General features: G+C 43.3%; 2 protein-coding genes across 5 annotated transcripts in view; both read right to left on the bottom strand.

Annotated features, from left to right (window-relative positions):
• The window catches only part of LOC125289319 (macrophage mannose receptor 1-like), a 578,909-nt gene that overhangs the window by 304,817 nt on the left and 256,592 nt on the right, over positions 1 to 17,500 (bottom strand). The gene's annotated exons all lie outside the window — the stretch shown is intronic.
• Positions 1 to 17,500, bottom strand: part of LOC125289845 (sodium/potassium/calcium exchanger 2-like) — a 75,119-nt gene that overhangs the window by 19,948 nt on the left and 37,671 nt on the right. The window contains exons 3-6 of one of the 4 annotated variants that reach the window (XM_048236925.1): positions 13,829 to 13,867; positions 9,979 to 10,087; positions 5,819 to 5,833; positions 2,032 to 2,082 (exon numbers count right to left, since the gene is read on the bottom strand). In XM_048236925.1, the coding sequence (XP_048092882.1) occupies positions 2,032 to 2,082; positions 5,819 to 5,833; positions 9,979 to 10,087; positions 13,829 to 13,867 (214 nt within the window). The remainder of the gene's footprint in view (positions 1 to 2,031; positions 2,083 to 5,818; positions 5,834 to 9,978; positions 10,088 to 13,828; positions 13,868 to 17,500) is intronic. The other 3 variants (XM_048236926.1, XM_048236927.1, XM_048236928.1) reach the window with 3 other exon arrangements.

Here is a 17,500-nt window from a genome sequence, read left to right as displayed (position 1 = left end):
GGGGGAGAGAGAAAGGATAAGAGAGAGGGGAGAGAGAGAGGATGAGAGAGGGAGAGGGAGAAAGAGAGGGAGAGAGAGAGAGAAAGAGAGGGAGAGAGAGGCCTGTGTGACCAGTGGCTGGTTTGACCTTCTGTTTCCGTTGCAGAGAAGAGACTTGGCTGAACCCTGAAATGGAAGCTGTGTGCTGCATGTCCCACAGGACAGAGAGAGAGAGACAGAGAGAGAGACAGAGAGAGAGAGAGAGAGAGAGAGAGAGAGAGAGAGAGAGAGAGAGAGAGGGAGAAGTCATGGTTGCCAAGAGAGCAAAGAGTCTGTGGTCACTGTACGACAGGTGAGGTTGATATGGAGGTGCACTTTCTTCTTCAATGTTAGAAATATGAACATATCAGAGATACCTACTTCGATAGATTTACCAACCTAATCCCAGAGCTCCCAAACCTGGGAGAACAGGAAGTACTGCCCACCTTACTTGGACAGCAAGGACTGACAGCAGCTCTTGCTGCTAAATATGTCACTGAATGTCACAGGGTGAGGGACAGTGATGAGACAGCACCACTACATATATATACCTATCCTCACCATTGTGAACACCACACAAAGAAAACACTATACTCAAGCACATGAGATACATACACAAACAAACACACACACACCAGTTTGTATAAATGTCTTATCTATTGTATGTTCTGTATTGTATTGTTTGATGTCCTGCTTTGGCAATGCAAATAAATATTTGTGCGACACCAGCCCGGAGGACAGAGGATTGGGGTTATAATGCACCCTCTGGTCAGTCAAACATCTCTGAAGAAGGATGGGCTTCTCTACTTTTTACTAAACTTTTAAACAGGTTAACACCTCCAGTGACGTTTGCAAAACAGGAAGGGCTTCATATTGCAGCATTAGACCAAAGGAAGCAGTTTAGTTTCAACTTCCAAGTTCCCAAGTTCAACCCTTCTGATCAGGTGAGCAGCTAAGACTCAAGGTAAATGCAGGATGTGGTTTGTACTCTACAAAACTTTCTGAGGAGCTGACATACTGGACATTGAAAAAAATAATAATAATAATAATAATAATTGAAAGTAATTGAAAGATATGCATGTATATAAAATACTACGTAAAGGGGAATATAGTATACTATTATGTAATAATCCACTTCCAGTAAGTGCATTTTTAAAAGAAAGAAACAAAGAACAACAAAACATGGTAGATAATAGTTCCTAGAATGGTATCTACTAAATATAAAAAACATGGATTGAGTGAGAGATTTTTTTAGTTATCCCTGAGAAATGTTGTCCTCTTTCATAATGCTGTATGGATAATCAGGTTCAAATCAATGAAGTTGCACTCTTGCTACCCCTGAACGACAGCAGTTCAGCTGCAAATACTGATCCCCTTACAAAGTTATTTCATTTTTATCTCCTTTTACATTATTCAGGAATGGGAGGGGGTAGTTTGATGAAACTGTTCCTACAGTCACTGATTAAACTTAGCCTGCAAAAGTACTTCATCTGGGTGACTGTTTTTCTTATCAGTGAGTTATTGCCGAGAGGGCTAGCAGTAAATAAAACAAATTGCATTTTTTAAAGATAACATAAAGTGCACATAAACAGAGGCACGATCACTACAATAAACAACACAACTCTGAAACTTCAGCACGTCGTAAAACCATATGAAAACACACAAAGCAAGCAAGCAGGAAAAACAACAGTCCTCACATAGAAACTAAAAAAACTAAACATCTTCACTGTCAATGTCCAAAAAGTACATAAACAACAACAAAAAATAACAATAACACTAAAATTAGAGACAGTACAATGGAGATGGCCACCACGATTTGCACTTATGTCAGTGAAATCTCGCTGAGAGAATCAAAGTTCAGAAATAAAATGGGTAAAATAAGACACCTACACATACATGAAAATACATACTAAAAACACAACGCAACAAACACAAGACAGAATGGGTTAAAAAAACAAACAAAAGAAGAAGAAGAGAAATGAAAAAGGTAAAATCTGATGGAGAACGTCTTACCTTCCTCAGTCATTGAGTGATAGTATTTTAGCTTGCCATAAGTCCCAAGTTCTACAAATATCACAGTGAAAGACAACCGTAAGGGCACACAGACACCAACAGCGGGAGAAGAGGGATAAGGAACGGACGAACAACACATATTAGGGTCCTTAGTCTAAATACACACACACACACACACACACACACACACATGCGCAAACACACACACACACACACACACCTTAACAGGGGTGGGTAAAAGAGGACAACAAACATGTCTCATCCAAGATAACACCATCATAAGTGCAAAACAGAGTAGCCTTTAGATGTCCTAACATTAGAAACTGTTCAGTAATAAAGCATACTACACTGTTCAAACAAAGGTTTGTAAATGGAAAAAAAGGATGAAATGCAGGCAAGAACTAGAAAAAACACTATACAAACACAAATTCTTCATGAAACTCAAAACATAGTAAACAATGATGAGGGCGTTTTAACCCTTCAGCCAGTACCATCACACCGGTGTGACTGGAATGTTGGACAACTGGAAAAAGTGAAATCAACATGGAAATTTAGAACCTTACATGGTTGCGGAACAGAATCTTTTGCTAGAATGTTCAAAGCTCCCCAGCTGAAGGGTTAAAGGGGAAAGGGATCCCTGGGTGGTCACATACCCTGTTAGCGTAATTAACAAATTAGCTATGATAGAAAAACCAAAACAAACAAAACCAAAACAAAGCAATGACCTAATAATGACTTTCCCTGTATTAGAGCGCAGTGTGTGACACATAACACACAATCAACATGCGACAGGGAGAAACCACCACGCAAAAACGAAACCAAACATTTGTTTGACATTTGACACAACGTGTGGTGACCTTGGTGGCTGACCTTCTCGGCTTGTTTACTCGCATTGGCCAGAGGCCTACATCCACTCAGCCCTGTGTGTGTGTATGTGTGTGTGTGTTTGTGTGTGTGTGTGTGTGTGTGTGTGTGAGTGTGTGTGTGAGAGTGAGAGAGAGAGACAGAGAGAGAGCTCAAAGCTTTTAACATTGATCCGTCCCACCAGGAAAAGGGCTGCCTTTGCGTAAGGCAGGCCAGACCCCGATAATTTATCAAATGATTTTTTTTTGGCGGGCAGTTGTAGAGGCCACAGGGGGTGGGTGGGGGCTGCGTGACCAGATTGAATGCGTGTGGGGGGAGGGGGGAGGCTGGCAGTGGAGGAGGTGTGTCGAGTGACGAGGGGGGGGTACAACTGAGTCCCATAAATAGTCCAACAGCCCGCGGGTGTTTAGGAATACATCACGAGGGAACGTGGCGGGGCGTGGTGGTGTGGGGGTGGGGGGGGTTGTTCTCATGGTGCATGTGTAATTTAGTGACCCGCCTGCAGACGAGCCACAGCGCCATCGATGGAAGTTACACAATCGAATGTAAAAACATCGACAGAGTGTGGCTTTTTTTTGCAGCAATTTTGGCCACTTGTGTGAGCATCCACCCTAGACGTTTAACAGTACAGTAGGTGTGGCGGTCGGGCAGGCTTATCCTCTGGTGCAGAAAGTCAAGGTGTAGGTCCATTTGGGTCGCCTAGCCAGACGACCTTCACCAGGCTCCAGGGAACAACCGTGCAGACTTTGCTATTAGTCCGTCAATACGGACAGTGTGACGCAGGCTCATGATCACTCTCCCATCATCCACTATCCGGCACGCCACACGCATGTCAAGGGACGAATTAATGCTGGCCGCCAGCCCTCAGACATCACCATGGGCTTCTCTACCCACGCACGATGGCACGCCACTTCGAGGAATCCCTCCGAGCAGTCACAGGGGAGGGTGTCAGAAGACTAACACTCGACTCAGTCCTCAAAATAAATAAAAAAGTATGCGTAAAAAACTTGAACAGACACAAAAGCGTGTTCTGAAATGAGAGAAAAAAACAACTCCCCATGCTAACAACAACTCCAACAGCGCGAGGTCAGCTGTCAGTGCGTCCGCTGAGAAAGGACTTCTGGGAAATGTCACTTCTCATCCTCCTCAGACGCAGTGGCTCGCTTCCCGACCGGCTGCACGACACAGAGAGAGAGGCGGCGGTGGAGCCTGAGCCTGAACCTGCTGCGAGACTTGGAGACTTGCCTTCAGGCCGGTTTGTTTTTAGGCCGCGTCGAGGGACGGACAGACATTAGCTCTCAGCCCTGGGCAGGAAAGGACAGGCACAGCTTGCCGCCGCAGCCTCCTCCTCCTCCTCCTCCTCCTCCTCCTCTTCGGTTCAATATTTGATGCTCTAAAGTAGTGCTGCTTTAAAGCCCATAACGCTAAGAGCAAAGTAAAAAAAAGGGGCACTCTAACTTTGGCGGAGAAGATAAATAGTCTAGCACCTGAGGGAAGAGGGGTTGTGCTTTGTTATTTTGGAGAGGGGAGGCCCCGATCGAACTTGGGCTGAACTTACACCCCTGAATCGATTTTGGAGTCAAACTGTTCCGATCCAATGGCGGGGAAAAGCTTTTGTAAACTTCCCAGAATCTCATATAAACTTCATAACGAGTTCTGGGAACAAGGGTAGAGGAAATGATAATAACTCATGATTCATATTCATCAGTGAGTGAGTTTGGACACCTGATCTATACTAGGGGCAGGTCTGTTATGTACTGTGGTAAAAAAAAAAAAAAAAAAAAAAAAAGACTATGACAGATGAGAAAAGTTTGTCAAATCCAAAGACAAAATGGTGTTTCTGAACGACTAAATAAAAATCATGAAATCTTTTACAATCTGTACATATGACCCCTTAGCTCTGGTTTCACCACTGTGTAAGTGATAACAGTGACAAACTAGCCTGATAACCACACAGAGTATCAGAAATACCAACATCAAAGTAACACTAAGGAACAACAAGCAACACCAAGCAAAGACAGGACGGAAGAACAGACAGCATCATCTCGACCATGACACTAGTGGTTCATGTGTTAGGTTCTGTAATCCTCCTTGGGAATTATCCACGAGACAACAAGACAATTTCGCAAATATCAGTAAGCCTCATGCAAGAACGTATTATGTCATATTCGTCAAATTGGCTGTACAGTAATATATTATGTATGTACTGTAGCGCTTTGTCCTAAGACTAGTCTAAGAGTTGTAATGGTAAAAGTCACCAGCAAATGTGCAAAATATCCAATATATAATAATGTAATGTAAAATATCCTCTTATACCACCCCATAATAATATGGAGTCTTTTCAGACAGTATATGTTCTGATGAGTGGTTCTTGCAGGAGGCCCACTGAGACTGAGAAAGAACAGACTGCCCTACATTCAGTCAGCACAGGCCACTGACGGGCAGCAGACTGCCTGGGCAAACAGGCTGGTTAGTATTATCACTGTACCTTACGGGATTAGATGGACACCATACACAGCACGGACAAAGGGAACAAGACACAGGAGAGCAGAGGGAAGAGGCACAATGCAAACCATACGGAAAGAGGAAACAACACGAGGGGGGGTCTCCCAACGTACACACATTCAACTCAAAACAGCCAGAGTCAGGAAACAAGGGCAGAGTACAAGGACAAGGAAGGAGGGGAAACTTTTTTTTTTTTTTTTTTCAGGAAAAGTCAATACGTCGAAATCACAAGGGGGCAAAGTTAGGGGCAACCAAAGAAGGGGGGAGGGGTGTCTTTGATGAGAAGACGACAAAAGAGAACAACAACGAAACAAGAAACGAAAGGAAAACTAAACAAACAAAGCTGCGTCAAAGCTGCTGCCATGACAACGGACACAGCTGTTGGCCAACGTCAAATAGAGAGAGAGAGACAACTCACCAGAGTCAGCAAATTCTGAAACGAGTGAAGATAAAGGTATAGAAAGAGGAAGAAAGAAAAGGTGGAAAAGAAAGACAACCAAAAAGGAGGAGGAAGAAAGGAAGGAAGACCGAGAAAAGAAAGAAAGATAGACAGAAAGAAAGAAAAAGAGAAAAAACAAAGACAAGAAAAATGTTTTATAAGTGTTTGAAATATGGTATGACACGCACACACACACACACTAAGAACTTTAAAGTATTTTCCACATCATCAGACAAGAGAGAAGAAATACAAAACACACAGTCACACACACACACACACCGCTCAAGGCCAGGTGGCCTACAAATTATGCACAGCACAAACATTTGTTTCAGGTGATAGTAACTAAGCATTTTTAGCACACAAAACGTAAGCAGATTTCACTGGAGTGTTCGCGAGGGCATCTGTTTGGTTCCTAGTGCGTTTCCAGTGCCCCGGCACACCACCCTGGCTCCTCCAAGTGAGAGCAGCACCACCGAACCATCTCCTCTGAGGATTCAGCCCCAGCCTGCTTCACTTCTAAAAGCCTCTGAAATATGCATGACACGGACCTTCCCAATATAGCCTAGCGCTACGCCACTCCTCTCAGACGGAATGGCTAAGGGGAGAGATTAGCCTAGCGGAGTACACGATTGGCATTCCCCGCTCAGTTTTAGCTCCCAGGACCAACACATTTTGTTCACATCTTGAATACCAAATACAAGGAGACAATCACACACACACACACATGCACACGCACACATCAATCCATCAATCTGTCATGCTGTTGAATCATGATTCAGAGTAAAAGAACAACCTTATCTAGCTATGGATGCTTCATCGCACATTCTACCAGTAGAAGTCTTATGCTGCGCCATTCATTATTCATATATTACTGCTGACCAGTAGCCAGTCTACATGTGTTTTTTAAATGGGCTCAAGTTGCGTAGGTAGGCTACCTTGTCTGCCACTTTACCTTGTGCCGTCATTGTAATTATAAATGCATCTATATGTTATCACAATGAGCTGGTTATTGTTTACAAGCCTATTTATCTGCAAATTAAGAAGAGGCTAATAATAGACGTGTTCATCGACAGGGCTAAAATAATCCTCCGTATATAAAAGAGGCGAGTCGGATAAGAGCGTTTAAATGTGAGCTGAGCTGTATGATGAGTCATCTGTGGTGAAGCTCCAAGCATGTACCAGAGAGCGTGTCTGACTCACACCAGAGCCAATCATACACACACATAAACACACACACACACACATATGCTCTGAGTCTGTGTAGGTGCCAATGACAAGTGCACTGCAAATGTCTCTTTGTCTTTGAGTCTTCCCCACAGGCGTATGAAGGACTCAGAGTTAAATTAATATGATGATTAATCAGCAAACAATCTGTCATTAATAATGCATGCATCAAATACTTGCTGTGGCTGACTAGGCATTGAACCAAAACGCGGACTTTTAGTTAAATGTAAGATTTCCTTTAAGTGTCATGTTGTCTTTGAGCATTATCAGAGATACTACCAGAGCTTAGCCTAGCATCTTCATTCTGACTCACATAACCACAGGGCAAAAAACCCTGGCTTCCATTTTTAATAATGCTAATCTTTTCGACAAAGCAAATCTTTTTAGCACTGGGGATCGTGGGCTGTCAGAGTTGAGAGATTTGTTCAACAGCAAAGAAGATTATTAAACTTTGTGTGCTTCTCCCCCTCAGAAATAATCTGAGCGGCTGATTACCAGCACGTCTCCTACTCTGCGGTTCTTCCGTCGACTCTCTTTTGCCTTTCACGAGGTTCCCTGTCATTGTCATTTAGCAGAGGGCTGAATGTCTCGAATGTCCCTGAGGATTATGAGTTATATCTAGACTCTCTCTCTCACCCTTCTTCATTTCATCTCTCTCTTTCTCTCTCTCTCTTTCCCTTCCTTCCTTCCTCTCTACATTACACCTCTGCGATATCATCATCTTAACAATGTCCGTTATTCGGATTCAGTTTCCTGGTGCTCGTGCAAAACTGTGTAGAAATGAGCTAAATTTGTCCAAATGTGTGCAGGATTTGAATGGCAGATTGCTCCTTTAAAGGTGCAATGTGGAGGTTTTTTTTTAAAATGACCTAGCAATAGCAAAAGAATGTGCGGTCTGCACATTAGTTAGCGGTCTTACATAGGCTAATGTAAAACACCTATGCTCCATGTTGTCCAGATATCCACTGAAGTTAGCATGCATACCAGCTAGCGCAGGGATGGCTCTCTGGAAATACCACTTTGTACCATCTGTGGCGCTGCATTAAATACAATGCAAGTCGATGGAAAAGTGCCTTGTGGCTGCATTCAAAAATACTCAAGGCCTACAGAATTCCACATAACTTCTTTAAAGGACTTTCTCTCTCTCTCTCTCTCTCTCTCTCTATAGGCTAATACAGAAATCATAAGCACGTGTGACTCATAAGCAGCACCCTACATCCCACATTTCAACATTACTTGTCCCCCCCCCCCCTCATGAAGCCCAGAGCAGCTACATCATTTTTTTTGTCTTTCTCCAGCATGACTTTGTACACGTCTACACTGAGAGCAAAGGAGCAGGTGACACTGCGGGTAAATAATACAAATCAGAGCTGTCAAAAGAGAAAGATAAAAGAGAAAACAGAAATAGCATCGGAATGGGAGCGTGGCGGTGAACGACAGCTCGACAGCTTTTCACTCTCACCGTGTGTGCCCTGCTGACACCAACCTGGAAGCCGTCTGATGCTAACAGTGACTCACTGGGTCTGCTAGCCGGAGATAACTAAAGCAACCTCCGTCTCTCCGAGACAGACACTGGAAACACTTCAGGCTAAATCCAGCTCAGTGGGGATTCGGTGAATGATATTCGGCCTAGCGTGACTAGATTGAGTTGATTTCATATTTACACATTAATGACAAATCTTCACTTTCTGTCATGTCAGATCGCTACAGCAGTATAAAGCATTACCCCTTATGAGAAGTAACAGCAGAATACCATCGAAAGGACACTAAAGCCTTTACACAATAAACAGGCCTGTGTGAAGAGTTCCAAAGGGATATGATAGCAATCATCTATAAAGACAGCCCCTAAAGCCAACCTTATATCTAACTTCAGTGTAGCAACCATGGTACAACCAGGGATAATGGACACAGCATTTGGTGGTCACTTCATATTACTGTATGGCCATATTATACCATATTAGCACACATTACGTTACTATATTATCACCATCTCAGTGAGCGCTATTTTCAGTGACCCAGACGCTGTACTGTCCAGTATCCCTCTGACAGTTTAAGTGACAGAAGCAAATACCCATGACCACAGTGTGGGTGTTAAGGAAGCTGGGAGGCATTCAAATAATGGAAATCGCCAGCGCATGCTGAAAAAAGGGCGTCTGGCCGGAAACATCCATGGGGCGATTATACAAGTTTTAAAAAGTACTGTTGAGTGCTGTCCTTGATTTAAAAACCTTTATATTCATTACCTGAAGGAATCAGCACCCAGTCTAACTCAGGTTAAGGTTTTGAGTCGTGTGTTATTCCATTTCTTTTAGGTATGAAAATAATAAATATAGCATTAAAAACAGTAGCATGGATAATGCTATTCCAAATGTTCCCAGTTTGCCACTGATGACATGTCTTGTTTGATATAATCATTCCATAGATTAACCAAATAAGGAGCATTCGCCCAATTATTATCATCAATGGAAACAAACAAAAGAATAAACTAGAGTTGTGTAGAACAGTTTTATACTACTGTATCTATCTATCTAACTGTTTATGTTAACTATCTAACTGTGTATGTTAACTTATTCTTTAATAGGTCTTTCATTGTTCGATTTTTTTTTTTTTTTTTTTTTTTTTTTTTTTTTGAGTGACATTTTATACATGGAAGAATGTTATATCCATTCGACGCCTTGCAGCTTTATGACGAAAACATTTAATGGTGGAACACATCTAACCACACGTCTGACGGGCTCCAGATCTATTCCAGAGTTAAAGGCTATTCTGGGTCGCCACGGCGACACTAGGGCAGCCTCCACAGAGACAGAGGAGGATCTGGTTCTCCCCCACATGTGGTGGGATACCCCAGCTTTCCTATGGATAAGACAGGATTAGCAGCAGCAGTGTGTGTGTGTGTGTGTGTGCCACCTTACCTTCACTGAGAGGGTCCAGAGTGTGTATCATAAGCTGGAAGATGCTGTTCCTCATGAGACTGTTGTGCAGGGAGGCGGAACTTCCTCCTCTCTGGAGCCGAGGTCTTGCCTGTTGGAGGAGAGGTATGTCAGTCACAAATATTGATTGGAGGAAACAGGAAGGGTGAATCCAGAGGAATATGGGAACTAGTCTGGGGATCCCGGGAGACACCTTTGGAGAAGGGCATGGAATCTTCAGCACATGGATCAGTTTCATAGTGTTGAAATAGATACCCATGTTTTCCCCTTAACATTGGGACAACCTGCAAAGTGAGTACTGAATGCACACAACCCACAGCCAAAGTGACACAGCAAAAATTCAGCCATATAGTGACTGCCTGCTGTGCTTACTGTTGCTTTAAGGCAGGCATGCAAATGATCAAGTCAGATGAGGTGGTCGGCCATTTTGAGCTGAAAACAGATAAAAACTACACACAAAAAAACTACAGCATTGCAATGTCAAAGCAATGCCAATGGTGTGTGAGACAGCTGGCATTTTTGAAAAAGCAATAAAGGTTTAACGTGTTGATGACTCACCACTGGGACACAAGCGACATGTATACACTTGTTTATGCGTGTGTGCGTGTGTGTTTGCACGCACACACATGTGCGTGTGTGTGTGTTCCTGCTTGTGTGAGTGAGTTAGTTTCAGTTAATTTCATTGATCTTCCCAAGCAAATAGCTCTTTCCACAGATGCTATGATTAGGAATGATCAAACTGAGTGTAAAATAAACACATGCATTAGTACATACATAAAACAACACATGCATAAGTACACTAAACACATGCATATGTACATAGAAAGATAAACAAACACATGCATATGTACATAGATAGATGAGTAAACACATGCATATAGAAAGATAAATAAACACATGCATATGTAGTATATTGAAGAGGTTCATTAGGCTTACTGTTTTACTAATTCTTACTGTTTCTCTGTACAAGCCAATAAGGTAAAATTGTGTACCTGACAAGTTTCGGCTACCTGGGACCCCAGGGGACACGGCCATCCCACCACATCAGGTGGGATGGAAAACTCCATATAACACAGCTCAGACGACGTCACACCAACATCACGTGACACCTCTGATGAAGGCTACAGAGGCAAGGTAGCCGAAACTTGTCAGGTACACAATTTTACCTTATTGGCTTGTACAGAGAAACAGTAAGGAACATGCATATGTACATACATAGATAAATAAACACATGCATATGTACATAGAAAGATAAATAAACACATGCATATGTACATACATAGATAAATAAACACATGCATATGTACATAGAAAGATAAATAAACACATGCATATGTACCTACATGTAGATAAATAAACACATGCATATGTACATAGAAAGATAAATAAACACATGCATATGTACATAGATAGATGAGTAAACACATGCATATAGAAAGATAAATAAACACATGTATGTAGATAGATAGATAAATAAACACATGTGCAAGTACACAGATATAGATAAATAAACAAATGCATAAGTACACAGATAGATAAATAAGCTAAACACGTAAGTGCAAAAATATTAATGGATTCTGCTGCTTGGGAGAGGGTGAGGGTCATCATCACAGAGGCCCAGATCCGGCCTTGATCTGGCTCACATCCGGCTGAGACTCCACTGAACTCCTGCTACTCTCCTCTGTGACCTCTGGCTTTTGACCTCTAACCTGTGATCTTGCACTTCCCTCTAAGCCCAGTGATCACCTAACCTGACTCGCCAGATGAATTTCGTTCCGCTTAGCTCCTCCTAGCTTCACTCACATCCATCTGGGACCTCTTCCATTGAGAGTGATTTCTGCAACCGACTTTATGGTTCAGCCAATCAGGACGCAGGGGCGGGAGTTTCATAGATGTGACATAGAGGAGAAGAAGACTGTTATCAGCGTCATGGGTTGGCTTCGGCGTGAGTGGTTGAAGTAGCACGTCAATAGATGATGGACAAGTGGTTTATTCAATCATATGCAAGCATTTTTTGATTAGGCCCAGCCTTCTGAAGCAACACTCCAATGGATTGGTCCCAGATGGATGAGTGGAGCTAGGCGGAACGAAATTCATCTGGCGAGAGTCAGGTTAGTGATCACCTGCCACAGCACCAGCTTGTATCCACCAAGCCTAGCAGGCTTTTCTTTCTATCTACAGTATCTATTACTCTGTCTTTCACTCCTTCTTTTCTTCCTTTTTCTGTCTGTTTTTCTATCTTTTTTATTTCGTTCACTCATTCTCTTTGTCACCTTCAGCCATCCACTCTCAGCCCAGTGCAACACAATGTCACCCCAAGGTCACTCCTTCTCTTCTCTTCTCTTCTCTTCTCTTCTCTTCTCTCGTTTACTGTCTCTAAATGCCACTCCCTCCATCTCTGTTTTCTGCCGTTCTTTTCTTCTCTCTCTCTCTACCCCATTGTCACTTGTCTGCTATTAGAGGCCTGCCCAGGCTAGCTTCATTCTTTAACTTTCTTAAACTCACTCACTCACTCCTCCCTCTCTCTCTCTCTCCCTCCCTCTCTCTCTCATTTCCTTTCTCTTGCTTACCCTCCACCCCTTCACAGTGCTTTTCAGACAGCATTTCTGTCCTGTCTGTCAACATCTCCAACATCTTCTCCCTCCTTCTCATCTTCTCTCATTCTCACAAACATCCCCCTTCTCTCTCTATCACTCACTTCATCACTCTGCATTCATCTACCTTTGTCCAACAGTCCTCCTCCTTTTTATCCTGGTCTCTTATTCTCTCCATCTCTATCATCCTTTCTCACACACTCTCTCTTTTTCCATCATATTATCTATCTTTCCCTCCTTCTTTCCATCTCTCTCTCTTCTACTCCATGTCCCTCCCTTTCTTTTCTGTCTTACTCTCTCTTTCCCTCTCATTCTTTCTCTCCCCCTCTTTCCATCTCTCTCTTCTACTATATATTTCCTTCCCTCTCTTATTTGTCTTTCTCTCTCTTTCCTTCTCTCTCTCTTCCATCTTCCCTCCCTCCCTCCTTTTTTCCCAGTCCTTACAAGGTCATGCCTGGGGAGCATGGAGGGGAGCAGGATGCTGAGAGGAGTGGTGCATGCTGGGATATGTGTGTGTCAGTAGGTTCGGTGAACAGAGACAGGGCATCGTGGCGACGTGTCTATGCAATCTGGTTGTGTCAGCTTCTGAAGCACGGATGCATGCACATGTCTGTGTGTGTGTGTGTGTGTGTGCCTGTCTGTCTGTGTGCTTGCATCTGTGTGTGAAGACAGAGCAGAAATCCAGACTGTCTGAGCCAAACAACAACCCCCAAATAAGTCAAATTGAAAGAAGGGACGAATGATAGAAAAATACCCAAACCCCAAGTCTCCTCACGGCTGTCTCCCATTGGCTGGAAGCCAAATTAGCCAGATGTGCTGTGCCGTGAGCCTCTGAGACAAACGTATTACTATCTGTCAGAAGCATGTCAAATCTGTTACTTTTAAACCATCAGACACCAAAGGATTACAGTCCTCTTCTGGTCGTTTAACGTATAATATTAATAAAAGCACACCAGATGATAGCATTCATGTCACAAGGGTATATTCGGGTTAGGGTGGGGGTAGGGGGGTTCAACAGGGGTGCAGATTGGTGTAAGTGGTTTAGAGTGGAGTAGCTCAAGTGTAGAGTGAAGGAGGATGAGGAAGAGTTGTTAGTGCTCTAGTACCTACTGATGAATAATTACAGCCCAACACCAGACATTTAAACAAACAAACATACACAGGACACTAGAAGAACACACAGACACTAACATAGACAGACAAACAGACATACAGACAGACAGACAGACAGGACCTACCGATAGCTTGCTCTCATCCTCTGCACTCACAGGGCTTTGCTTTGGTGATCAAATTAAAGAGAAAGGACAGCAAAAACAGAAGGAGGAAAAGAAGAGAGAAAAAGAGAGAGAGACAAGAAGACACATGTGAAACACACCAAGCAGACAGGTGAAAAGACAGCTTAGACAATAGAGTGTGCGTCGTCATGACAACGTGAAAAGAATGGACTGGGGGAAAAAAACAACAAGTAAACAACACAGAGGGAAAAACACACCACCAACACAATCAAATCCAATGCAACAGAGTAGAAGAGGACCAGGTAGTGGACACAGTCGTGGAGCTAGAGTGGACACTGACATCTATGTTGGTAATTAAACGTCCCCAGCAGGCACACGAGATGACAAGCAACATGGGGACACGTGTTCAGCCTCAGGACAGAGGCTTGCTGCAGGGACGCAGCATGGAGGAGGCTCAGCAATCAGACCAGACCAGACCAGGGGAGAACAGATACCGCTCCACAAACAAACACTCTGGAAACATCACCGGCTCTCTCTCTCTCCTTCTCTCTTTCTCTCTCCCTTTCATTCTCTCCTTTTTCCTCCACCCCCTCCTCCCCTTGCTCTCTCTCTCTCTCTCACACACACACTCACACACACTCTAAAACACACACACACACACACACAGACATATAGTACACTCAAACACACACTTCATCTGAATATAACATTCTGTTTTCCATAATTACTCATTTACTCACACCATACAGAGAGAGAAAGAGGGAGAGAGAGAGAATGGATAGAGAGAGGAAGATAGAAAAGCATATGTTGCCAGCCCAAGAGTTCAGCCAAAGCGTCGTGGAGAGCCATGCTATCATTAAAGGGCCCAGAGCGGGCATGTGATTAACCAGGAGATCAAACGAGGCCAAAAAAAGCCTGATGCCAGACCACTTCCTTGTCTAGACGTCTACCAGGCCTGGCTGCCCGCTTGCCAAGGGACGACTGCTGGCATCTTAAGGGGCAAAGTGCTGGCTCCTCTCCAGGCCTTACTGTCTCTCCCTATCTACACACACAGGCCTATAGAACTACATTTCATTCCATACACAGATCTGCTTTATTTGGCATTGAATACATAGAATATAAACATAGAATTAAAACATCAAATCATACAATCCACATACATGTATATGTACACAACACACAACTACACACCCACACACACACACACACACACACACACACATGCACACGCATACTGTCCACACATACACACAAACACACACACACACACACACACACACACACACACACACACACACACTCATCTCAGCCTTTCTATTGGCTCTCATTCACTGGGCATGATTCCGTCTCAGTGGTCCAGCGGGCGGGACAGGGTCTGTCCGAAGGAAGTGACCTCATCAGGGCATCCTTAAGGCCTCGGCACATGGCCTCCGACACGAGTGCGCTGAAGCCCTGAAATATTTAACTACATGCAATAAACAATCAACAACAACAACAACATATTACATTTCTATATTGCTTTTCACGACACTCAAAGCGCTTCACATTTAAGAGGGAGCCTCACTAACCACCACCAATAAACAATCAATATTATTGAGCGGCACTGACAAAAATAGAACTAAATCGTAATCTACAAGGCGGTGGCAAAACGGTTGGGCAGTGGTGTGTGGGGTTGTGTTTGGAAACAATGGAATCTATTGGAATCAAACGTCGGGAGCAAAGTGCGGCGCACACAAGTCAGTGTTTATGTGTGGAGGCCTTTACAGGGACTGACTGTACGGCAGGGACTGCACTGCTTAGACAAGCTGAAGATCAGAGACCACTAAGGTCATAGCATTACCATGTACCCTCTCTCTCTCTCTCTCTCTGTCTCTCTCTCGCTGTCTCTCTCTCTCTCTTTCTCCCACACAGTCACTTATTGTAGACCATTAGAGAAACATAAGGATATGTAATCCTTTACGGGAGATGAGCTAAAGATGGGCAGCTTTGCTTTGTAGTTGTCATGTGACAGGCGGTTGAATTATTGTGAAACATGGGAGGGAAGTTTTGTTTGTCATTAGAGGGAAGTTTTGTTTGTTTTTAGAGGGAAGTTTTGTTTGTTTTTAAATGAATAATTCCATACTTTCAGAGAGCTGCCATATACACAACCGGTCAAAAGTTTTGGGGATTTAGACATTTCCATTCCTCTATTATAGACAGAATACCAGCTGAGATCAGTTGCATTGTTTTAGTAATCAGGGCAGCAGTTTTCAGATTAACTATATCTACATTGCCCATCATCAGCAACCATTCATCCAATGTTCCAAAGGCACATTCTGTTTACTAATCTGATATAATTTTAAAAGGCTAACTGAGAAAACATTGGAGAACCATTTTGCAATTATGTAAGTAGATAATGTAATCTGAAAACTGCTGCCCTGATTACTAAAACAATGCAACTGATCTCAGCTGGTATTCTGTCTATAATGGAGTGGAATGGAAATGTCTAAGTGACCTCAAACTTTTGACCGGGGTATATGTATTATTATGTATTGTTCATTTGTGGTCATCATACTCCTAATTATACATTTAATGAGCTTGTTATGTTCTCCCCATTCCATATGAAGAAGAACAGCTATAGCATAAAAAGCTTTTGATCAAAAAAATCTATTTTGCATATCAATCCCAATTCAACCAACGGGTAAGTGATGCCTTTGAACAGAAAGACTGATTCTTGCGACACAAGGAAATCATAGAGAGCATCCATCTGAATCCATTTTTGCTCGCTAATTGTACGGAAGTGAAAGGCGGAGATGTGACCTGCACAATTGGCGATTATGGGACCCGGCGGACTCTCCGATTATGTAGTGAATATATTCATGCTATTAATGTTCCCATTCCCGCAGCTGCCATGATTCCCATAGCAACCACTCCAGGCCTAGAGACTCAGCCAGGCTCTTGAAGGGAGGGAGGGATGTGTGTGTGTGTGGGGGGATGTCTGCCATCTCCCAAGGTTGAAAGATCAACCATATCCCATCATGCATTTCTCTCCTGTGTCAATCAATTGTTCTCATTGCACAAGCTCTGTTGATGAGGTGTGCAAGTCTGCAAAGTCTTGTAGACACGTATGCACATGTGCCGCACAGGGGAGCCGTGCATCTCACTGGCTGCTGAGGATTGCTCAAAATGAAAGAGAACCTAGAGAGTGACAAATCTCTCTCTGAAATACGTTCATGTCATCCTCAAAGGCGAGCACAAGCTGCCTCAGGGAGTGTGTGTGTGTGAGAGAGAGAGAGAGAAAGAGAGAGAGAGAGAGAGAGGTTAGGCTGGGACTTTCTACTCCCTGACATAAGCAGACATTGTGACAAATCAGAGAGACAGACAGACAGACAGACAGACAGACAGACAGGCAGGCAGGCAGGCAGACAGAGAGACACACAGATAGATATTCTAACTAATCAGTCAGTTTGAGAAGTGCACAGACGCGTAAAGAAACAGACTGGCGGCACTTCACACGAGTCCCTGCCCATCAGTGCGGCTGTAGCGGCGAGTGCCAATCCATGCCTTGTGCCTCTCCTCACCATTACATAACCCAGCACCGGGGAGGATTCTGGGAAACGCTTCAGCTACAGACAGCAAAAAATGAAAAAATAAATAAATAAAAAAGAAACATTGAGAGAAAAAAAACTAAATGAG

This window comes from Alosa alosa, chromosome 24 (assembly GCF_017589495.1).
Source record: "Alosa alosa isolate M-15738 ecotype Scorff River chromosome 24, AALO_Geno_1.1, whole genome shotgun sequence".
In the NCBI taxonomy this organism is placed as follows: Eukaryota; Metazoa; Chordata; class Actinopteri; order Clupeiformes; family Clupeidae; genus Alosa; species Alosa alosa.
The sequence above is the reverse complement of the archived record's forward strand: the minus strand, read 5'-3'. Positions and strand labels throughout refer to the sequence as shown.